General features: G+C 39.0%; 1 protein-coding gene across 1 annotated transcript in view; it reads right to left on the bottom strand.

Moving 5' to 3' along the window:
• LOC117300373 (sterol regulatory element-binding protein cleavage-activating protein-like) overlaps positions 1-23,079 on the bottom strand; it is a 33,003-nt gene extending 9,924 nt beyond the window's left edge. The window contains exons 1-14 of the mRNA XM_033784150.1: positions 22,802-23,079; positions 17,905-18,126; positions 11,274-11,415; positions 8,101-8,258; positions 7,454-7,653; positions 6,819-7,036; positions 5,939-6,017; positions 5,223-5,349; positions 4,583-4,695; positions 3,148-3,242; positions 2,554-2,652; positions 1,608-1,889; positions 802-1,202; positions 22-442 (exon numbers count right to left, since the gene is read on the bottom strand). Of these exons, the coding sequence (XP_033640041.1) occupies positions 22-442; positions 802-1,202; positions 1,608-1,889; positions 2,554-2,652; positions 3,148-3,242; positions 4,583-4,695; positions 5,223-5,349; positions 5,939-6,017; positions 6,819-7,036; positions 7,454-7,653; positions 8,101-8,258; positions 11,274-11,415; positions 17,905-18,023 (2,454 nt within the window). The 5' untranslated portion in view covers positions 18,024-18,126; positions 22,802-23,079. The remainder of the gene's footprint in view (positions 1-21; positions 443-801; positions 1,203-1,607; positions 1,890-2,553; positions 2,653-3,147; positions 3,243-4,582; positions 4,696-5,222; positions 5,350-5,938; positions 6,018-6,818; positions 7,037-7,453; positions 7,654-8,100; positions 8,259-11,273; positions 11,416-17,904; positions 18,127-22,801) is intronic.
• Positions 23,080-24,658: the final 1,579 nt, after the last annotated feature.

Raw genomic sequence — 24,658 nt, forward strand, 5'->3', positions numbered from 1 at the left:
ATGAGGAGTAGATGTATGTACCTGCTGGTGACCCATCAAGACCCATGGAACCAGTTCACATGACTTCTTCATAACCACCCTCTTCAAGATATCCTCATGCTTGCCCTTCTTATACCGAGCTCTCCTCAGCCTCACCAACACCGCACACTTAAAGAGCAAGATGATAAGAATAACGAGCGACGCCCCACTCATGATCCCCAGAGTCATCGTCATGTAGTAGTCAAACTTGGAGGCACGGAACAGCGGGATGGTGTGTACGATACCCTCCTCATCAATCCATTCTGTGTAGAAGTCAGGGTCATACGGGAGGACGTGAGAGTCAGCGTCCAGGTCGCCGTACCATTTGGCTGCTCGCTCTTTCTCTCGGTCATGACGGATTGAGACGGCCTCCTTCGGGTTAATGAAGAGGTTCAGGTTGAAGGGAGGAAGTATACTGATGTACCTTAAAGTAAATGTCAAGTTGAAGGTATATATCATCTTTTTTATTTCTATTTATGTTATCTTAAATGAGGGTAGATTTCGATCAGCACCCAGCACTACTTTCCATGGGGAGGCCCTCAGTACACAAACTGTATTAGTAAAAAAACATATTACAATAAACAAACAAACATCATCAAAAATGTTAAATACTCAGTATTGAAGATGGAAATATTTCTCTGACAGATTGGAATTGGCAAGAATGTTACCATCAGTGTCCTTTCAGATAAAAAGTTTAAAATCCTACACATTAAGTTTGGACTAACATCTAAATTTGTTGATTATTTTTAGTTTGTGTAATTCTTTCCATTTGTCTGCACTCACTTGCCATGTAGACTCATATTGTAGCTCTGAAACAAAGCCGGCCAATGCCACATAGATAACTTCCTCCAAAGATCTTCCTGTTGTCCTGCCTTCCTAATACTGTTCTGATGTATCGCTCGATCACTGGCCACGCTCATACTAGACAGATGATCTGCAAAACTCTGCAATCTAGACAGCTTTGTGCCTGAGTCCGTATCAATAGATACACCATCCGGGCTTTGCCTGGACACATCAAACTCCTTCTCTAGGGGAGGAGCCTCCAGGGGGTGCTTGGGTACGGCCAAGATTTCATGAAGCTCCATTGGTAATGACTGGTTTACTCTGGTATCAGTGAGGTGGGTTACCAGACCAGATTTGTACATAAACAAACTGGTGAGAATGATCCATACAATTGAAGCACACTGTGATTGGGAAAAATATGAAATAAACTAGTCAGATACCAAAATAAACAAAAGATCTTGTCACTTGATTAGAAAAAAACCATAGAGTTATATATAAGAACTAGAGGGCGCACGGGTGATGCTTCATGCACAAAACGCGACGGGACCGCAAGGAGACACGCGCACGCAATTCTGAACGCGCGTTGAATATGAAACACATGTTGGAGTTTGTGCTTATTAAACGCTACGCGAAGCTGTTTTGTTCAACTTACAAAACGGCCACACAAACACACGCTGTGGGATGCTAGTTTTGTCAACTTAGAAAATGGCCGCCTGCATGCATGCCGGGGCGCATATATAGGCCAGTGTGCCCTCTAGTTCTTATATATAACTCTATGAAAAAAACACAATACGGTTGTCACTTACCATGATAAGCCGTTGCATCAAACGGGTACTGGCCCAGAAATAGATGAACTTTAACCTCCTTGGAATCCGACTTCTACTAGTGTGCAACGGGAGCGTTGGAAACCTCCCAGAATCAATGAAGTAATTATACCCTGTTGGGTTCTGGGATGAGTTCATGTTGTTCAGAGATCGAGGGGCTGACTTCGAACGGGTCAAGTGACGACCTTGGGTTGGGGTCGAAGGTCGGTTACTTGAATTGGTGGAGAGGTCATGTTGGACACTGCTCCGGTTCAGATCAGAGAGCTGTGTGTAGAATGAATGGGTATTTTGTAAATGAACATTTGTCATGTTCTGCATGGTACCTTTAATTTTGGGAAAAGTTTGATTGCTTTAATCCTATATAATGTAAACAATAAAACTAACATGTGAACATGTTGTCGCAATTGGGCCAATATGTCACAAATTTTGCAAATGTACTTCATAATAACAAGATTATGGGAAATACAACAACATCGTACATCATATTGTTACTGGGGTATACAAAATATCAAACATAATTGACACAGAATGAGAAAACAAAAATTTCTACTTTCGAGCTTTGGTGCTGCGAATGCTAAACATCAAATGGCAAGACCACACAACTAACATCAGTGTGCTGGAGAGAGTCCATAACCCCAAAAGCCTAGTAAATACCATACTACAGAAGAAAATTATGTATTTTGGGCACATTGCAAGAAGAGAAGGGACCTGGAGAAGCAATGTATGGATGGACCTGTTGCTGGTCGCGCCAGCAGAGGAAGGCCAAAGGCGAGGTGGACAGATAACATTCGTGCACTTAATGGGGGGAGTCTGTACGGCCTGAGGAAGACCGCACTGGACAGGGAGACGTGGAAGGAATTCACTTTATCGGATCACCAAGGGACGGCTGACGCCCTAATGGACTAAAGAAGAAGAATTGATGACAAACCTCCATTCTACGAATATCAACGGATAGCACTGGAACAAAGTAGAACATCTGCAGAAAGAAGTCTGTCATTAAACCGACCAGGGCAAACACACAAAATTCCTATAAAGAAAGGAAAAACAAGATCCTAGCATTAACATGATAATCTTCCCTGTAGAAGTTAGAGAGAACCAACGAACTTGAAATGTTCCTGGTCTATTCAGATATGGAATGTTTCTCCAGAAAATGAAATCTTCAATGTGTAAAACAGTTCAGGGTTTACGAAATGGAACATAAACAGATTTAAATTAAACTTACACAGTTTGAGGATATTGATGATAGAAAGCCTCCCTTAAAATATTACTTGCTGAGCTGCTGTTATAGTTTTTTGAGAAATGAGTACAACAACTTCATGAACATAATTTGAAAAGACTCTCCAGAACACATTGCTCTGTGATTCTCACTTTTTCTCAAAAACATGACGAATAAATTACATATTTATCTTCATTCATCATTCATAGTGAGAAGGAATTCATGTCATGGCCGAAACAATTTGCTATGTAAAAGTGCTGGATGAAATGGTTCCCTGCCTGGTTATGAAGTTAGTCGTTGTCTTACCTGAATGGCTGGCACAAATGTGAAGAAACCGATGAAGACAACCAAGAGTTCAGCACAAAGGTTCTTGGTAATCGACCAACCTTCTTTGCTAAGACCTTCAACAAAATGAACAAACGGGCAATTAGGGAAAGCAAACCAACAATTATGTTAGGCGTCCCCGCCCACTTCTTTTTTAGAGGCCACCCCTTTTTAAATTTTTTATATTTATGTTAACCAAAAATAAGATACAACTTAACGATCTCAGACGAAAACAAATAAATTTTGAAAATTAGCCCAACAGGTTGTCTTTAAAATCAAGTTGGGCGGCCATATTGTAAAAAAAAAAAAAAAAAAAAAAAAAAAAAAAAAAAAAAAACTCCTTCCTTTTTTCAAACAGGCAAGACGCTAAACCTGTTTTCTTTATTTGGTCTTACAAAGTCTCCTTATGAGGCTAGTCAGTTGATATCAATCAATCAATAAATCAATATGTCACCTCAGGTCACTGTGATAGCCTTTTTTATGTTGAAAGGTAAAGATCAACTAAATGAATGATCAACAAAAGTCATGAACCATGGGGAGTGTCCTTAAGAAAAATTGCAAATGACATAGGCTAGTAATCAATAAATTAGTCGATCAATTAATCTATATGTCACCTAAAGCGACCTTGTTTTGTTAGAGACTTATAACAATAAGTCTGGGTTCCTATAAAGGGCTTTGTCTCGCCCCTAGGGGGCCGTCAAGTTGCTCATTATTTTATTTGATAAAAATGATCATAGGCAGAGCAACAGTTTGATTTTTGAGACCCATTTATGTAGCACCTTGAAATGGTTTACAAGGTCGTGCGGTACATTCAGCAGCCTCTGCCAGAAACCACGTTGTAACAATGGTGGGCAGTGCGCTCTGAGCGTAATACACTGTTCTGCCCAGCACAGATTCCCCCCAGATTGCACTTCAGCAATGATGGCCTGATATCTTAAAATGAATAATAATCTTGTTAAACCATACGCCCTGGTGGACTAAATTGGATTTAGAGCCCACCACAAAAATTGGTATAGCTACAACACTGGCCAGAAACACCAAATTAATGACGCCCATCTATCATTGTGACTGGGTCTTTTTTACATGCATTACAAAACACATTCATGAGAGCTATGGCTTCACATCCCTTCCAAAGCAAAAAGCATTAATGGTTAGTGTTATGTTTTATTAAGTGTTATGTTTAAGGACGTATGCAAGTGTCAAAACCTGGACTCAAACCATTACTCTGCTGATCAGAAACACAAAAGCTTTGGTTCAAGGCGAGTCAAAATAGTAGTCAGTCTTGGACTTCAACTACAACTTCTTAGGTGAAACTGTATATTCAATGTCATTTTATAACTCTTTTTATACTCCCAATTTTTTTTAAGGTTTTGAGGAAATAAATAAATAACTAAATATTGAGAGAGCGGTACCTTACCTTGTGCTATCCTGATGTTAACGGCAAGATGGACCGGAGTAGATACTACTGACTTTGTAAACACCAAGATGTTTTCTAAGCCGATTATGACAACCAGGTACGGGAAGATCTCACTGTAAAGAATTACAACAACAATTTGTTTAGAGAAATGGAAGGATGCCCGAAATGATCAAAGTCTTAGAATGTAAGTTTACATTTTGGCTTCACTTTGCACTGACTCAGCTGCTGAGCTGTGTTTTAAAGGCACTGGACATGTTTGGTAATTGTCAAAGAACAGTATTCTCATTTGGTGTCTACCAACATGCATAAAATAACAAATCTGTGAAAAATTTGGCTCAATTGGTCATCAAAGTTGCAAGAAAATAACAAAAGAAAAACACCCTCTTTGCACAAATTTGTGTGCTTTTAGATGCATAATAAAAGGCTTCCTTTTATTATGATTTGAGTGAGAACTTACCTCTCTCTCAAAAACTACGTTACTTCAGAGGGAGCCGTTTCTTACGATGTTTTATACTATCAACAGCTCTCCACTACTCGTTACCAAGTAACATTTGATGCTATCAATTATTTCGAGTAATTACCAATAGTGTCCAGTGCCATGAAGACAGATAGACAGAGAGAATGAGGTAGAAGAGCTTACCTTCCACTGAGTGAAGGGGTGAGACCAAACATGAGGCAGATTCCAACTGACATAGAGAGTGATGCCATGATCATTATGACTGCTGCAAAGGCCATACCCCACTTAGACTTTACCATCTCAATCTTACCTATAGAGAAAAAGATACAATACATCCATTAAACCATACCACCCTAAAACAATACCAACTACTACTTATTATTTTGAGGTTTTGGGTACTCTTTGTATGACACAAATCACAAACCACCACAGATTTACGTTAAACTTACACGGTTTAAAGATAATGATCGTGGAAAGCTTCCTTTAAAATGATCAATAACACGATTTGAGTAAATCACCAATCAACAAATTTCAACAGCTTTGTACTTGTTTAACTAAACAGGTAATGCTGTCAACTACCTTTCCAAATAAATGTGCCAACAATTTATGTCTTTCTCCTCTTCCTATAGCCAGTTCATGCTACCTGCAAATGCGATACAAATTTTGACGTCATCAATTCGCAGCGAATAGATCGCAACTGTTGAACTGTGTTCAACTCCTGCAAAAACAGAATGCTGCGACATCAAAATTGGCTCCGCATTCGCAGGAAGTATGAACCGGGCTTAACAGGTCATTCAATGACAAATAAAAGCAAAAACCATTTTGTCCCGGTGCATATGTTTTGAATTCTAGATGGACTAATTTTGCCAACCTTTGGTATGTTTTGCATAATTACTTACTAATTGAGAAGTAGATGTAGAGCAGCAACAGAACATAGATTATAATCAGAGGTGACATCTCCAGTAGACCCTTCTCATGCTAGAAAAAAAAAAAAAAATAGATAATCAGAGGTGACATCTCCAGTAGACCCTTCTCATGCTAGAAAAAAAAACAAAAAAAACATAGATAATAATCAGAGGTGACATCTCCAGTAGACCCTTCTCATGCTAGAAATAAAAAACAAAAAACATAGATAATAATCAGAGGTGACATCTCCAGTAGACCCTTCTCATGCTAGAAATAGAAAAAAAAACAAGAACAGGTTGTATAAACTTGGATGTGATCCCTGGTTACACGACAGTTACATGTTTAATGGCTCCTGCCTTCGACCAAAGGTATTGACAAACGAGGGAGACATGGGGTCGATTTCACAAAGAGTTAGGACCAGGAGATATTAAAAACGTATGGGTAGTCCTAAGTTAGGACGAGTAACTCGTCCTACGTCGAGATAAGACTAGTTTAACTCTTTGTGAAATCCACCCTCGCAACATAGGGCTGGATTTGCGGTAACAACACTTGTGTAGCTACTCGCTTGGTAGATCATGTTCTTTTGAGAACGTGTCTTGCTTTATATTTTACTAATGTGGAGTAGATTTTTGGAAATTCAAGAGACTTCTATGTTCTGAAAAAAACTGTCCTGCTTTTTAACTACTACCTGGGTGGAAGGTAACAAATCGGCCCGGACTACTACTTTTCCTTTAGTGGATCGAGGGGACTTCTTGTTATTTTAAAACTTCACTATCGCGGAGTGAGTTATTAATTGGTCTCAAAGTTTCAACTAGCTTGCTCTAGACATCATCAGGAGACTGCAGTACTCCTCTAAACGTCTAAGAAACTGACCTGATAATAAATGTGAACAACTTGTTCCTTTTCGGTCTCATCTTGCTGTACGCTGCCGACTCCATAGCGTTGTAATAGATGCTGCTTAAGCCCCTCAATGAATGTCTCGTTGTACGTCTGGAGCACTATGGTGATGGCGTAGGCAATTTGACGTTGGCGACTACGAACGTAGAAACGATTGATTCCGGTGTACTTGGAGGGAATTCCAAACAGGAGGTCTAGACAAAGTAAGAAAACATGGTAATCAACTGGGAATAATCTGATTTGTTTCAATCTGAAACCTCGTTATTATAAAGCTTGAACCCTGAATTATGAAGTCACATCCCCTTGAAGGGTTTTGATACCTTTTGAAGATCAAGATTTCGGTAATGACATGATTTCCTACTCACTGTAGTGAATGAAAATGTATGTAGTATACTTTAACGGTAGAAAGTTCAGCTTCATTTAATAGTCAATAAGTTTTTGAGAAAAAAAGTGAAAATCACTAAGCAGAGTTTTCAGGGGAGTCAAGTCTAAAAGAAAGCTTAATGTAAATGTGGACGTTTGTGTTTATACCAGTGAACTGAAGAAGGGGGGTTCAGTTATATAAAGCATGCTTCACAATATTTTGAAATGGAAATGATGTTTTATGATACCTTTGATACTTGACTGTACCTCCATACCATGATGGCTCTTGAAGATAGTGTTAACTAGCTTGGCATCCTTCTGAAATGTTTCCACACTATCTCCCCATACATTAGCTGGAGATACTATTAAGCAGTTATGGCTGGGCATAGTGCCTTTGAACTCATCGGCTGGCTCCGTCACGTACAGACAAAAGCTACGGACGGATTTTCTGCATAGAAAAAGACAATTTAACAATTCTTATGTGATTGTAACTAAGAGAGGTTTGCGGAGTTGTTATCTGATCAGCTGGATGTGGGCTTGAGTCCTGGTCGTGACACTCATGTGCTTAAGCAAGACACTTAAACCATTTTTGCTTCGTCCTTCAGATGGGACGTAAAGTTGTTGGTCCCGTGTGTTGTGTAATGCACATAAAAGATCCCAGTGCAGATGTCAAGCAGAGAAGGGGTTTGCCCCGGTGTTCCTGGTTTGATTGGCGGTATATTATGCTGTAAACCATTATATCAGTGCTATGTGTAAAGGGATAGGCCTCCTACTTCAAAACACAACTCTGATGGCTTGCAGGGGAAAATACTGAGCGCTTTGATATGCCCCTAGGGTGTGATAAAGCAGGATAACAACAACCTAGTATTATATATTTGAAATGATGTCTCCATACCCAGCAGTGGTCTGATACTCCTCAATATCACGACGGATGTCAAAGGCCTTCGACAGCGGAGAACGAAACGCATCCTCTGGGATCAAGCCTCGTTGCCATGGTGACACTGTTGCATTGATGATGAACTGTTGAATGAAGCCGACTGGGGGTCCCGAATACTAAAAGGAAAACGGAGAGAAGGGATGAGAAGCAGGTTATTCAATAAGTTCCATAAAAATTGTATTTTACAGCATGTACAGTATGTACTGTCTGCAAAAAGTAGATGGATTTCATCCTCCCAAAAATGCATCCTACTTGAATAAGTAACGGGGGGAAAATAGAGAGGGTATTGTTTTTATATGCCTAAATCAATGCTTCAGGTCTGAAGTCTTTTTATATTTGAAAAAGAAATTAACACTTTCTCAAAAAACTATGTCACTTCAGAGGGAGTTGTTTCTTAAAATGTTTTAAATACTATCAACAGCTCTCTATTGCTTCTAAACAAGTAAGTTTTTATGCTAACATAAACAATTATTTTGAGTAACCAGTGCAAGTGCCTTTAATGGAACCACCTATGAGTTTGTGATTGCATCTTTTCTTTCTAGTCCCAAAATCTGTAGAACTGAAATAAGCTGTGATTATTTTGAGTAACCAGTGCAAGTGCCTTTAATGGAACCACCTATGAGTTTGTGATTGCATCTTTTCTTTCTAGTCCCAAAATCTGTAGAACTGAAATAAGCTGTGATTATCATGATGACCTCAAGGTATGTCCTAGAACTAAGGAATTACCATAAAAGGATTGTTAACAATAACGTTATCAGCGCTGTGTAATCTGATGGCACACACAGCGATTAGCCATCACAATGACACTGATTGTTGATTTAATATCTAGGGTGGTCCAATACAATTAGTACATGTAGACTAGAGCCCCTTTCACACGAGCGCTGCAAACGCGGGTCCCTGGTTAAGGGCGCCAGCCGTCTATCACCTTTACCGCGTGCGATTTTTTTAGCGAGCATTCACACGACACGCACACACACACATGTAAACATACGTCCCTCGTTTGGGTAGGCCTACTGCATGGACAAAAGTCTACAAGCAAGAGGCTTAAAACAAAAACCTTACAGTTAAAAGGAATAAAATAAATCAATCTCATTGAAATCAGTTAAGTCACATAAAATGTAGAATATTTTAAAAACATTTGCGATAACGTAACTCTCATCCCGTCGGCCGGCGGGAAGGGGGGGGGGTTACGTTTTCGAAGCTAAAAAAAGAAAAACACAAAATTCCACGATTCAAATAGATTTTTGGACGTTAAAAACGCTACATTGTTGAATGAAAATGTTTTTTAGATATGAAATTATTGATGAGACATAGCAAATGGTGAATTAAAACATCGAAAAGCTTTGCCAAATGACGTATTCTGCTTCCGTTTGAACAATGTTTTTGCTTCAAGGTTTGGGCTGGTCTAGCATCCGGCCACAAAACCCACCAGCCAAACGGATCGTAGTCCAGCGTTGAGCAGATATACATGTACATGTATGTACATGTACATATGCATGCTATAGTTCGCCCATTTCTTCCTCTATAGTTCTTCACGTGTCAATGCAGCGGTCCCTCGTTACGATCGCAGGCATTCGGTTCAGACGATGGCTCCCCGTGATTATAACATCGATGCGATTTTTTGGAGGAGGTCTCGATCTGTGTTATGAACAACACGGGACCCAGGTAATTTCGTAACATACATAGCATTCACACGACGTGGATTTGCGATTTCATATTATCGATGTTATGAAATCGCACGGGACCCTCGTTTGCAGCGCTCGTGTGAAAGGGCCTTAGTAGTGCGCGATCAGATCATGTACGTATCTTGTTCATGTACAGATAAGACGCAATCAAGTACATTGTACTATGTGTATGTTAAATAGAGCACCCATGTCTGCCAACCATTTTACCAGACCCAAATATCATAGCTGCTTTGTACTTTACCCTTCTGCTGATTGACTATATTCTTTGTCAAAGACACGGGATACCTTTGGTAATTGTCAAAGACCAGTCTTCTCACTTGGTGTATCCATAGAGAAAGGACAACATTTCTCTATGGTGTATCCCAACATATTGCATACAATAACAAACCTGTTTAAGTTTGAACTCAATTGGTCACCGAAGTTGCGAGATAATGAAAGAAAAAACACCCTTGTCACACAAAGTTGTGTGCTTTCATATGCTTGATTTGGGGACCTCAAAGTTTAATTCTGAGGTCTCGAAATCAAATTCAAATATTTTAGTGGGAAAATACTTCTTTCTCAAAAACTATGTTACTTCAGAGGGAGCTGTTTCTCACAAGTTTTATACTAACAACAGCTCTCCATTGCTTGTTACCAAGTAATTTTGTATGCTAACAATTATTTTGAGAAATTATTAATGGTGTCCAGTGTCTTTAACATCTTTAACATGAACGCTGGTGTGGCGGTTTCAACTTTCCGCCGTGTTCAGTTTTCCGAATGACCAAATACGGTAGCATTACGTCATGCGATGCCTGCGCACAGCAAGCGAAAGTAGTCCATTTTTAGTGCCGTATTGAGTCATCCGTTACCCTCCGGTAGCTGTCATGGCGGCGTCCACGAGTCGAGTACAATTAGCGGCAAATGCGTGGATCGTATGAGGTTTTTTTTATGCAAGCAGAGTGTGATCTGCCTAAAGTTGTACACAGGAATACATGTAAAGATGGGGCAAGAGATTATGTGACTACACAGAAAAGAATCGTAAAATAAACAATTTGGGGGTCACTGCTGAGAGAACTACAGTACTCGCCAGGGTATTCGCGGCGGTATCTGACAGGTCACCCGGAAAACTGAACACGCCGATCAGCTAAAACCGTTCGAACAACATGTTGATATGTCCGACTACGTCACCCGGAAAACTGAACACGGCAGATAACTGAAACCGCCACACCGGGTACCCATCATGTGACCACACAAAGTGTTAACGTATTTAGGCATCTGAAAGCACACAAAGTTGTGCAACATGGGCATTTTTTCTTTCATTATTCTCTTGCAACTACGATAAACAATTGACTTCAAAATTCACAGATTTGTAATGTTGTAGATCTATATGGGATACACCAAGTGAGAATACTGGTATTTTGACAAACGTGTCCAAAGCCTTTAAATGAATAAATTTGAAATTTTTACCCATCTTGGTGCCACGATGCCTTCTATCCCAGGGTCTTGGATTGGTCCTTTGGAGCGTTGAAGAGGAACCCTGAAGCCTTGGACTGGTGAAGAGAACTCCATTGGGGCTGTTCCTGGAAGGGGGAGATCCATCACAGGGTAGCTGGGACGAATAACAAGTCATGAATAATTATATAGTTTAAAATATTAGTCTTGTTCCCGGACTGCAAGGATATTGCAAAGATATAGTTTACATGTCACACATGCTTGTTTCTAAATAGATATAGTAACCAACCATTGGGTACAATCATGTTTTTTAGAACTTGTTGTAAACTTATTACAGTAACCGGTTGAAAGGCTTGACTGGCAAAATGATCAATGACAAAATAGGAAGACCTTTAACACTACAAAGCTAAACTGGTAAAGTGCCGGCACATTTACTAGGAGGTTGCCATTGCATTGCAGGTTCAAATTCTACCTAGCCCCGGAATAACCCACGGCACCCGCAGCATTTGCCGTGGTGCCCTGCGCTTTTGCTGTGGTACCTGTTGGAAAGTTCCAATTCAAAGTTACATTTTCCTCTTTGAAGTGCCCCTTACCAGAGGGGAATTGCTGCGCCCCTTCAAGTGCAAAGTTCAAGGCATGTCCTAGACCTACCAGAGGGGAATTGCTGCGCCCCTTCAAGTGCAAAGTTCAAGGCATGTCCTAGACCTACCAGAGGGGAATTGCTGCGCCCCTTCAAGTGCAAAGTTCAAGGCATGTCCTAGACCTACCAGAGGGGAATTGCTGCGCCCCTTCAAGTGCAAAGTTCAAGGCATGTCCTAGACCTACCAGAGGGGAATTGCTGCGCCCCTTCAAGTGCAAAGTTCAAGGCATGTCCTAGACCTACCAGAGGGGAATTGCTGCGCCCCTTCAAGCGCAAAGTTCAAGGCATGTCCTAGACCTACCAGAGGGGAATTGCTGCGCCCCTTCAAGTGCAAAGTTCAAGGCATGTCCTAGACCTACCAGAGGGGAATTGCTGCGCCCCTTCAAGTGCAAAGTTCAAGGCATGTCCTAGACCTACTCTAGTTAATATTTTCTAATTCAAACCCAAATCTTGCTGGGTAATCACTGATAATTTACATGTATGTGTACACAATGTAAGATGATGATAATTGCTAGTGTTTTGCCAGCATACATATCATGTAGTAATACGGTAAATAAAGTGCATTTATAGTACATAAATCACAGGATTGGAAAGTGTTTATAGGGTCATTCCGTGTCAAATCAACCAGTGGTCCCCAGGTGACCCTCTCAGATTTTGATGAAACTTCATCAGAATGATTGGATGTTGCAAAAATAAACACATACAAAAAAGCTAAGTCATACTCCATGTCGTTTTCGAGATATGACCGTTCGAAATTTGGCCGAGGCGGCCATTTTGTGCTCGCGCGAGACGCGAAAAGTGATTTTTGTGATAATTTCCGACTTTGAAAGCTCATAATTTAGTTTTTGTACCAGGTAGAGAGCTCAAATTCAGTATTCCATCTTACTTTTTGCCAAATTTCATGAATCTGCACTCAATTTAAATGTATTTCCTTTAATTTTCTAGTTATGGTCACCCAAAGTAGGCACTTTAATCAGCCGAAAATGTTTTTTGTGATTTTTGGGGTCACCCTGTGCCCACATGAGGGGTCAAATAAATCCTATATTCCCTAGGTAATATCTATGGGTGCATGTTTATACCCATAAGCAATTATAAGCTCACCAATGCAATAATTTAGAAAAAGCATGGGCCCAAAGTTGGTTCCAGCCAGAAAAAGGTCAAAAAGACCCCGCCCGTCTTGACCCCGGTTGACCCCGCGATCAATTGAAATGTTTTTTGAAATTGATACCAGTTAAACATATATATTATATCTACTTATACACCAATTTTCAGCTTTAGCACTCAACTCCTTCATGGTGTGGTGGCAATTTGAATATTATATGTTTTTGGCACATTTTAATGTAATATCATACAGTATACATGTACATGTACATTCATGTACACATGTACAATACATGGTAAAATATGTTTGAAGGTTGTGTAACTTATTTTTTTTTTGTATGTTTTTAACTGCAATAAATAATTTAAGGCAGGTACCACGAAGTGCTGCAAAATTCTCCCATAACACACACAAAATATTGGAACCATACCCCAGTATGGAACCATACCCCAGTGTACCGTGTGTAGTTTCACTTGAAACATGGATCAAACCACACAATACAAATTAAATCTGCCAGTACTTAACACTATCTGTCATATTCTTCTCTGGTTTTAACCCAACCCCAGTCCCCTTTGTTTCCTCCATGGTATGTTTATGCTGGTTAAACTTTCACATGGTCACCTCATTTGCATATTAAACGCTGGTATTACTTTCCATACACTACTTTTTTAGAACAATACTTCTCTAATGTGTATCACATGCAAACACTCATTTCTCAAACAAAATATGTACTTGTGTATCACGCAGACACCACAGATGCCAATGCGTTGATGTTACTTTTTGCTAGCTAGAAAAAATAAGTTACACAAGCTTCAAACATATATTACCATGTATTGTATGTGTACATGAATGTACATGTACATGTACACTGTATGATATTACATTAAAATGTGCCAAAAACATATAATATTCAAATTGCCACCACACCATGAAGGAGTTGAGTGCCAAAGCTGAAAATTGGTGTATAAGTAGATATAATATATATGTTTAACTGGTATCAATTTCAAAAAACATTTCAATTGATCGCGGGGTCAACCGAGGTCAAGACGGGCGGGGTCTTTTTGACCTTTTTCTGGCTGGAACCAACTTTGGGCCCATGCTATTTCTAAATTATTGCATTGGTGAGCTTATAATTGCTTATGGGTATAAATATGCACCCATAGATAATACCTAGGGAATATAGGATTTATTTGACCCCTCATGTGGGCACAGGGTGACCCCAAAAATCACAAAAAACATTTTTGGCTGATTAAAGTGCCTATTTTAGGTGACCATAACTAGAAAATTAAAGGAGATACATCTAAATTGAGTGCAGATTCATGAAATTTGGCAAGAAGTAAGATGGAATACCAAATTTGAGCTCTCTACCTGGTACAATAATTAAATTATGAGCTTTCAAAGTCGGAAATTATCAAAAAAATCACTTTTCGCGTCCCGCGCGAGCACAAAATGGCCGCCTCGACCAAATTTCAATGGGTCATATCTCGCAAACGACATGGAGTATGACTTAGATTTTTTGTATGTGTTCATTTGAGCCACATTAAATCATTCTGATGAAGTTTCATCAAAATCTGAGGGGGTCACCTGGGAACTTTTCTGAAAACTGGTTGATTTGACACGGAATGACCCTATAGACAGGGGGCCTAATCCCAAACAAGGGCTGTACTTGTTCAGTGCATGCATCTACATGTAGGTACATACATGTACATGTACATGTAGAGTGCATGCATCACATGTGTATTTTACATCAAACCATGTGTTTTGAGCTTTGTTGTTGGAACTGAACTTGCACTGATTTCCTCATCCCGGTTGAAGACAATCATCAGTTCTGTACAATCAATACATTGCGGTCATTTCCTGACTAGTTATTTTTAGACCCAAGTGTCTTAAAATGTAGTGAGGCCATGAGGGTGGGAGTGTATTGTTTCTAGTTCTGTCAGGTTTCTAACCATATTATGAAAGCCACATCCATGTAAGCCATGTCAGTGTGAAAGTGTAACTTGCACCTGACAAGTCCATTAGGGATGCATTCACATTGTATGCAAAATACAAATGGGCCAAATGTCAGCAACACAATACAGAATTTCACTGTGTACAACTTACAAAAAACCAAAATGATTAATGATGTAATCTCCTACCTCAATGATCATATAGCTGAATATGTCAGTGAACTTGGCCCAAAGCTAGGCTTGTTTGTCTTGTTTAAAACCAATATATTGATGTACATGTACTGTACATACATGTACAGTACACTTTTAAAATATATACAGTAGTCTGTAAAAAGTTAATAAATTTAACTGTTTGGCCTACATGTACTGCCCGAAAAAAGGACTGGACTTGCTGTAAGGCCAAGTGAAATGAACAATATGTTGCTCATCCAGACTTTAAAAAAGGGCTTTGTCATATTTTGTTATTTTCCAATTTCTGTTTTATTACCTTTCTATTGCAATATCAGAGCTGATTTTTTTGATAACCGAGGTTGGAAAACTATGGAAAGACATTCTTTTTTTTCTTCTTTTAAAGAAGAGGGTCGAGTATTTATTTTACTTTGTAAAACTGTAAACAAAAGTGGGATCAGAGCAGGATCAAGCACTGGTGTAAACACAACAAAAGATCCTGATTGAAGGCCATGATAAAATACATCCATCTATTCTGGATTGAGTGCAAACGTGTTAATGGTATACAGCATAAGGGATGAAAAGATGCATTACGTAATCACTGACTGGGTTCTTTGAGCCACAAGCAGTGACTGTGTCCTTGATTGGACAATATTTACCGGTAATGGCTATGTCTGTGGCTTTATAATAATAGCATCACCTTGTTGCTAAAAACTAGCTCTACCAATTGATAACATTTGCAATTACTTGTTGTTGTGCCCAGTAATTTCCACAATGAATCATTTAAATGACAATAACGAACAGGACTGCTAAGTGCTTCCGACTATAGTAATATGGCAAGGTCAGGTTGGAATCATGTTGCAAAATGTAGGTGAAATAATTCAGTACAAATATTCTACCTGCACTTTATTCACAATGCCCTTTCAGCTTCCGAAGCAATCAGCCACCCCCAAAGAAATTAAACAAACAAAAAAAGGACAACAAAGAGGGGAACAAGAGGGAACTAACTGAGCTTAAGAAATAACATACATTATCATATTATAAGAAAGTTACACTTTGTTCATGCCTTGCACTGTGTACAAATAAACTCTTCTAAACATAGACCGTAGCACAAATACTCGGTACGCGTGCGTTAGGTGTTCAGTGAGTGCATGTTGGTCTCAATGTAGTAAGCGATCGCTAGCTAGACCAGCATGTACCTAATTGAACAGTTAGCGATTGCGCTGTGGATGTGAAAAGGTTTATTGATATATTTACAATACTCAATTATGATTTTGTTTATTTTTTTTATTTATAATTGATATCCAAAAGCAGATAGCTGCCATTAATAGGTAACACAGCCCTGATACTTCACGACGGCAACGACGGCAATTGCCGTCGTTGCCCCTACCGATTGCCGCAATGCCCTTCAAAAAAACAATTTTTCACGGCAATGATTGCCGTGCCCTTTTCTCATCATTGCCGCCGTGCCCTTCCTCCCAAAAACAAATTATATTCAACGTTGTCAAAGTTCAAAAATAAGCCAAAAAGTCCCGATGTCTGTGTAAATTTCACGCAACGAAATATACCCCAATTTCACGCACGTAAGGCCCAACAGCAGATTTCAGGCCCGTTAGTCGTTGTTCTTTGCGTGCGACAAAAAAATACTCGAAACATCGAACGCTAGAGGGCGTTTCGGAACAGAGCGATAGCGTGAGAGTAAACGCCCTCTAGTGGTAAAATTACGCGAACCAACGCTAAACGCCTTGAGAAAAAGACTCGACGTGCCTTTGCATGCTGGGATAGTGGTTTTCCCCATGCTTGGTACATGTGATGTACCATCATGTACAGCATAGCCGTCGCGCACCGCATGCATTTATTCTGTCAACATCGTGTCAAAATGGAGCAGTTACGTGGGAATTTTAGCGTCTCTACGAAAAACTACACAACGTGCATGACCAATAGTAGGATTACATATGAACAAAAATTATTTAGGAATTGTGTATTGTAAGTAGTTGTTCTTTATTTTGTTGAATTAGATGAATGCTTTCTTTTTTCATTGGGTAACAGTTAGAAAATGGAAAAATTGGAAGAACTATTTTTTATAGGCAACTCGGAGGTTTTTTTTCAAACTGCCGTCGTGCCCTTCGCAACTTTTTATGATTGCCGTGATGCCCTTCCAAATTTTTGAAAATTGCCTTGGTGCCCTAAATTTTTACAAAAAGTCAAGGCAAAACTGCCGTGCCCCTTAAAAGCCGAAGTATCAGGGCTGGTAACATTATAGTCTTCTTCTGGTCACATGTGTATGATTGTTGCTTCATCTCCTGTCATTGTCTGTGCAGCAGATTGCATGATACAATGTATCTGCTGGTATTTGATGAATGGGTTTATACAGTACAAGTGCCTGATCTGGGCTTTGACCTAACACTAACGTTGAAACGATCATACTGCAGTTCAGTTAAACATTGTCGTATACAATAGTCCTTAGGCTTCGTTGAATATGATAACTTTAATAACATTGGATTAAGTTTATTTATTTATTTTCCTTCGTTGGGGAGTAAACTTCAAGCTGGATAAGTTGTAGAGCAAAATACATACACCAAATATTACAGGCTTAGGGGCCATTCATAAACGTCAATTTCAATTTTCAATTGTTTCCGAAAGTGAACTTTGATTTTCAGTTATTTCTTTTGACCCACCCACCCACAATTTCAAAAAAAAGATTGAAATTTTGTAACAATGACTATTATGAATGGCCCCTAAGCACACGAAGTTAAAGCAAAATTGAATGAATTCTGTGAGATCTCTTACCTTGCTGTGAGCATCACCACACACACAAATGAAATAATTGACCATGGATGGGCGCTGCAGAACTGTCCATGCTTGTAAAAAGCATCAGCCACCAATGACTTGAGGCGTTCTACCACCATGACTACTATGTGTGGCCTGGGCCTTCTACTTCGGTGTGCATCATTCAATGGGATGGCAGTTCTGCATTCAGGATAGCTGGGATTGCTATAAGTTACTCGTTTCCTGAAAGATAAAAATTTATTACATTTAATTTTTTTACTGATAGCTTCAAGCACTATGTGTAAACATAACGTGGGTTAAATTGTGCTGGCATGGTTTTGTAGTCAAGCTTTCAGGTTTCAAACAATGGTTTGTAGTTGAGCTTTTAAATGTTAACAATCCCTGTTTGACTACACTGTATACCGAGTATAGTACAATATGTACATATGTCAGACATAAGAAGACATAAGAAAACTGTACTGATCTTCAAAAGAAGAAATTGCATTGCTCACACAAGTTTTTAAAAACACACCAAATGTGAAAATGAAACAACAGGCAGATACAAAAATAGCACAAGATACACGCACAAGGATTTAAGAATAAAAAACATATATACGCCGACAGGCCATATGTCTATACAACAAAATAAAAATATAGAGAATAACTTATGTTAAAAATATGCAAAAATTGTGGTCCAGCACTTATCTTTTATACAAAGCGTTAAAAAACGTAATACCCATGGGAACAAAAGAGCAAAGATGACGGTTAGTGCGAGGGTGTGAGCAGCCGGCAGTCTCATCCTACCACTTCTAGGAATAATGTGACCAGTAAGTTCACCATGAAGCGGGTGGCTATCATCGTCTAAAATACAACGAAACAGACTTGTCACCCGCTCCTGGTGAAGAGAGTCCACCGACTTCAAACACACCCCCGTCATTCTCCCTACTTTCCTCACCAGACGATCAATCCTATCTTTATCCCTTTTCAAAGCGTTCCCACCCCAGCCCGTCACACATATGGAGTTATTGTGACAAGAACTCCATGTCCCACAGATTACTGACCCTGAAAGCATTCATTTTACGAAGCTTTTTCATTACATAATCCATGTGAGCACTCCAATCCAGTTTATCATCGAACATAACTCTAAGGTATTTATATGTATTAACCCTTTCAACTCATGTACAGGCCTGTGTGTGTAGAAAAACATTTTCCATCACTTGAAACCATTTTCTTTTGATCACAGGTACAATGTAGAGCTTAAATTCTTTCAACTAATTGGCAGTTTCCATCATTTCTTCAAACCTTGCAATTTAAAAAAAAAAATGAAAAAGAACTTGTAGTTGTACGTTTTAAGAGATGTTACTGAGTATACAGTGCTAACACACATCGGTGTATGGGTAAAAACCAAAATTAATATACTTGTACCTTGCTGAATATTTGTTTTTCAGCTTAATGCTGGCTAACCGCAGATTCATCCATAGCTCAACCATTGCTCAACAAAATTCCAGTGAGTTCTTGATCCAACAGTATGAAGTTTTTTTCCAGACACAATAAAACTAGTAAAGCTCCACAACCGAATAAACAGGTACAGGTACGGGGCGGTTGGACCCCTGCTGACTGTGAAGCACTTTTAGATATTGGGCAATGGTTGAGTATTATAGAAGATTGCACCATAGCATTAAGGACATTGGCCATGAATAACAATGGTGAGATAACACACACAGAACAAGGGGCTGATTAATACAGGTGAATACACAATGTCTGTAATTTTGATCTTGTTATCAGTAGGGATGCGTACCTGTACTATAACAAACAAGTATCGGGGTACAAATTGTACTGTCAATATGGAGTAACATCCATAGCATGGAGGGGTACTTAATAATGTAGGTGTACCTGATGTGGGAACCATCAATGTATAGATTATGCAATGATCATACCAGATAAAACTCTGGGGTGCGAAAGTTACCTTAATTAAAGTTAATACTGAAATATCGACAGCTCTAGAATTCTGGCAAATGTAGTGGGTTTGATACACAGCTAGTGATACCAGTTTGATTAAACCATGGAGGAATAACTCCATGATTAAACACACCAGCCAAGGATCAGACCTTGCTCGTTTGCACAAAATGATAAGTGAAAGAAATGAGATACATGTTGCTCATAATGTCTTTTGGAAGATTTTTTTATTTTATTAATTTTTTTAATTATCTTTAAAACAAATAATTGTAGTGTAGAAACAAATCTCAAAATATTCTCCATTAAAAACTTTCCAGCAAAGGAAACAAATAATTCAAACTACATCAGAAGGAGGCATTTTCTCATTGATAAAGGACACACTATGAGGACATTGTAAATTTCTACTGTTCAAGCATTTAAAGGGCACCGTGGCAATAATGACCAGGGGGCATGGAGGCAATCACCTTCGTTGCCTCTGCTGTTTACAATTTTTGTATACTGTAAATGTACACCTTGCTGCATACTTGTACAATATTTTATGTGGAAACTGATGCAGACATAATGTCAATAAACAGATAATGACAATGACAGCTCCCTCATTAGACTGTATACAATGTGAACATCAACCTTTTATCATCACAAATCAATGTTATCAATGATTGTTGTGAGGTTCTTCAGTGGTGGGCGGTCATTGTATCCAACTTCATGATTGGTTTACATAAAGCAATGCTCTAGCTGTCTAGTGACTTTTAATATCTGGCGACCTTCTGATCTATGAGATCTACATTAGATTCATACAGTCTGCATGAAATCTAATATCCATGTTAGGGTCTTTATAGGCACTGGACACTATTGGTGGTTAATCAAAATATTTGTTAGCGTAAAAACTTACTAAGTTACTTGTTGACGAGTAAAGGACAGCTGTTGATAGTATTATACATTGTGAGAAACGGCTCCCTCTAAAGTAACTGGGTTTTTGAGAAAGAAGTAATTTCTCACTAAAATACTTGAATTTAATTTGAAACCTCAGCTGAGGTCTCGAATTCAAGCATCTGAAAACTTGTGCGACAAGGGTGTTTTTTCTTCCATTATTCTTCCGTAACTTTGACGACCAATTGAGTTGAAATTTTTACAGGTTTGATATTTTATGCATGTTGAGATACTGATAGGCCTAACACCAAGGTCTATGGCCATTACCAAAGATGTCCAGTGTATTTAAAGGTGTTGGACACCTATTTTGGTAATTACTGTCAAATCTATGGGATGTTTGTTGTGGGAAAAATTTGCAATAAAAACGCAGGGTTAGTATTACTTGTTTGAAAACTTAGCGTTTAGGTTGGCTGAGCTTACTTCTAGAAACTATAAGGCTCCCCTGTGAGCCTTATAGGGGTCTCATATTTAGGGCTTTTTTTAGCCATACGTTTTCCAAATCAGCGTTGATGGGTGAAAGTTTTACGATCGTTAGCCAGCCAGAACTGAAGTTTCCTGTGTACTGTAGACCTAAGCTTTCCCCAACCTACTCAATATACATTCATAATGTTTGCATTTCCTTTTTGTTGAGTGAAATTAAAAAACATCGTCAAAAAATACAATTTTCTGCTCGGTACTCACTGTTGTTTTTTTGCCGCATCGCACGTCTTTTGCCTTCTCATTATGCAGCCTACTACATGTACATGTAGATCGACAAACTGCCGAGGCGCAGCTGAGTCGGACTAAACCATTCTGTGAGAGGGGTGTTACAAACCTGTGCGGCAGTGCGTGGGCGCTTTATGCGTGAACGGCGGGTATAAACAACAGGCCTGTATGCTTCGTTTTTGAAAGGGCAAGGGCACCAAGGCATTTACTCTTTGGCAAAGGGCACCCTATGGGGAAATTGTAAATTTCTACTGGAGCATTTCAAGGGCACCAAGGCAATGGCAAGGGGCAACGGAGGCAATCGCCTGCGTTGCCTCCGTGAAGTATCAGGCCTAAAACAAACAGCGCACGCACTGCCACATGGGTTTGTAACACCCCTTTCACAGAATGGTTTAGTCCAACTCGGTGGTGGCTTGGCAGTTCGGAGAGTAGACTGGTGTACAGCGCTTGGTGGTCGAGTGACCAAAAGATAAAGCGTTGAGCATTATTGAGAAGTCAAAAAACGTGCGATGCGGCAGGAAAACAACAGTAAGTACCGAGCAGAAAATTGTATTTTTTGACGATGTTTTTTAATTTTACTCAACAAAAAGGAATGAATGTATATGGAGTAGGGTGGGGAAAGCTTTAGGTGTACAGTACACAGAAAACTACAGTTCTGGCTGGCTAACGGTCGTAAAACTTTCACCCATCAACGCTAATTTGAAAAACATATAGCGTCAGGGAGGCCCTAAATATGAGACCCCTATATAAATAAGGCTCACAGGGGAGCCTTATAGTTTCTAGAAGTAGGCTGAGCTGTGACTGTATGAGTGACGGTGAATGACTGGGTACGACTCACGAGCAAAATAAAACGAGAAATATTATTAATTAACATTTAATTTTAACAACACCACAGTCCAATGTGACTGTAGGCCTACATCAATCATGGAGATTAGCAATAGCACTGTGATTTGCAAGTTAGGGCAGAACATGGACATGATGAAGAAGAATTTATGAACAAAGTTTCAGTTTTGTAAATCCGGTAAAAATATGACAATTTTGTGCGCACTGCATACCCAAACCCAAGTTAAATTACCACACCCAACATGCCCAACGAACAAGCAGACAACAAGTCAGGAAATACAAGTATTGTGATCATGTATGATGTATGTATCGTCTTTCAAAAAAGCTTTACTTTTGTTTCCTATTATTTATTAAGTATTATATTAGATAGAATGACAAAATAATAAAACAGACTTAATTGTGGATTCCTACACTGTATTTGTATGGCTTCTACTTATATATAGTTGGTTAGTTTATTATCAGCGAAACGTAAAAATAACCTTACCAAACAACACATCCATCATGTCCATGACGGTGACCGCCGTCCGACCATACAGAAGGCGCGGGCAGGAGATTTCACGAACAAAAATTGTGGCAAGTTGCTGTCCGGTGGCTGACTCTAATTTTTCAAAATTCGAATCATTACTGTTGTCCAACCACAGAGAAATACTCATAAACTCAGCATATAAGATGGAAAATCACATTCTCGAAGGAGAATACAAATACAGAATAGCTGAAAATAGACAAACAAACTTTGCGATTGCGTTTTACAATACAAGTTCATTTCAGTTCAGCATGACTACAAAAATTAATCGTCGATTTTTTAACCGGATGAAAGGGCGCCACCATTTGAGCAAAATGGTAACCAACAAGCAACCGCAGCAATGTGTTATTATTCACGGTTTCATCAGTCGAGTACCAGTCATTTTCAATATTTATTTTGTTTACTATCGCGCGCGCCCTCTAAGCTCTCATCCTTTGAGGGAGTGGCTTGGGATACCCCTAGGGGTGCCCCGATGCCCCCCAAAAATATTGTCTTCGAAATAATTCTATTTGAGGGAGAAAACACTGCTAAAAAGCAATTTAGTAATGATTAATTTGACCTGTGTGAAGTTCATTTTTTCACCTGTGTGATAAGTGTGAGCACCCCTGAAGTTTATGCGTAAAATTAATGTTGTTCCCGGCCCCTATTGCAGCAACTGGGGCACACAAGAGTGTTGATGTGATGCAGGGCAACACCGAGTACAAGAATCTCACAACTATTGCGACAATTACATTATTTAGAATAAACGTAACAGTATTCTTTTGTCAAAAACAGTTTTTTTTTTAAAAAGCCCGAGTTGCTGATATTAAAGTACACAACTTTGATAAAAATAATTTAATACAGACGCAAATCAAAAATTACTCAAGCTTCAGTTCAATTTATTTTCAGCCAAAGGCAATCTGAGTATACTCTAGCATTGTAGATGCATAGAGCTCTATGGTAGATGCTTCTGGCCCTGCAAAGCCCATGCCTTGCTTGTTTAATATCTCGCAAGGCGAAGCCTAAGCTAGAGAGCTGAAGCCGATACCGAAGTTTGGAAAAGGCTTCATTAAGTCACTCAAAATTAATGGCGTATAAGCCACTTTGATTTAAACATATCTTAACATAGTTCAAAACTGACCTCAACCGGATACGGGCAAGGGTCATATTTTGGTTTTAACATCCAAACAATAAGCGATCACACATTGTGACGTAGATCAGGTACAAACAATGTAAATAACAACTATTGTTTTATCTTTACAAAAAAAACCTTTGCTGGATAAAATATAGATTTACAACAATAATATGGAATGGAATGCGAGCAGTTCTGATCCGACAACCAAAATTCATACAGTTGTTTAAAGACAGAGAGAGTAACACTATTATTTGCAATTTAGTGGGACCAACTTTAAAGCTTGAACGATATCCTCAAAAATTGGAGCACAGAACCCCAAGTTGTAAAAAATTTGCATACAAAAAACAATGTAGTAATTGCATAACTTCCATTGTTAATTTGTTGTTAATTTTTTCTTCGAAACGTACAAACTCACGACTTGGTCCATACATGTACTTTGCAATTGTGTTTACTCTACGCATTACAGGCAAAGTCTGCCTCGATTGACGTCACGAACAGCACCCTCTCGGGTCAGGGTCTACTCTTAAATTTGTATATAACATAAGAACTGATTTTTTAAAACCTTAGTTAACTGTTTATTCACATTCCACTCATCAAAACACATATATTAGTGACAAAAGCTTTATTTTGAAAAAATACCACTTCCAGGTGACTTTAAAAGAAATACAACAAAAAATACTTATAGGCCCTATATCTCAAACTTT

The sequence above is a fragment of the Asterias rubens genome, chromosome 15 (genome assembly GCF_902459465.1).
Source record: "Asterias rubens chromosome 15, eAstRub1.3, whole genome shotgun sequence".
NCBI lineage: Eukaryota > Metazoa > Echinodermata > Asteroidea > Forcipulatida > Asteriidae > Asterias > Asterias rubens.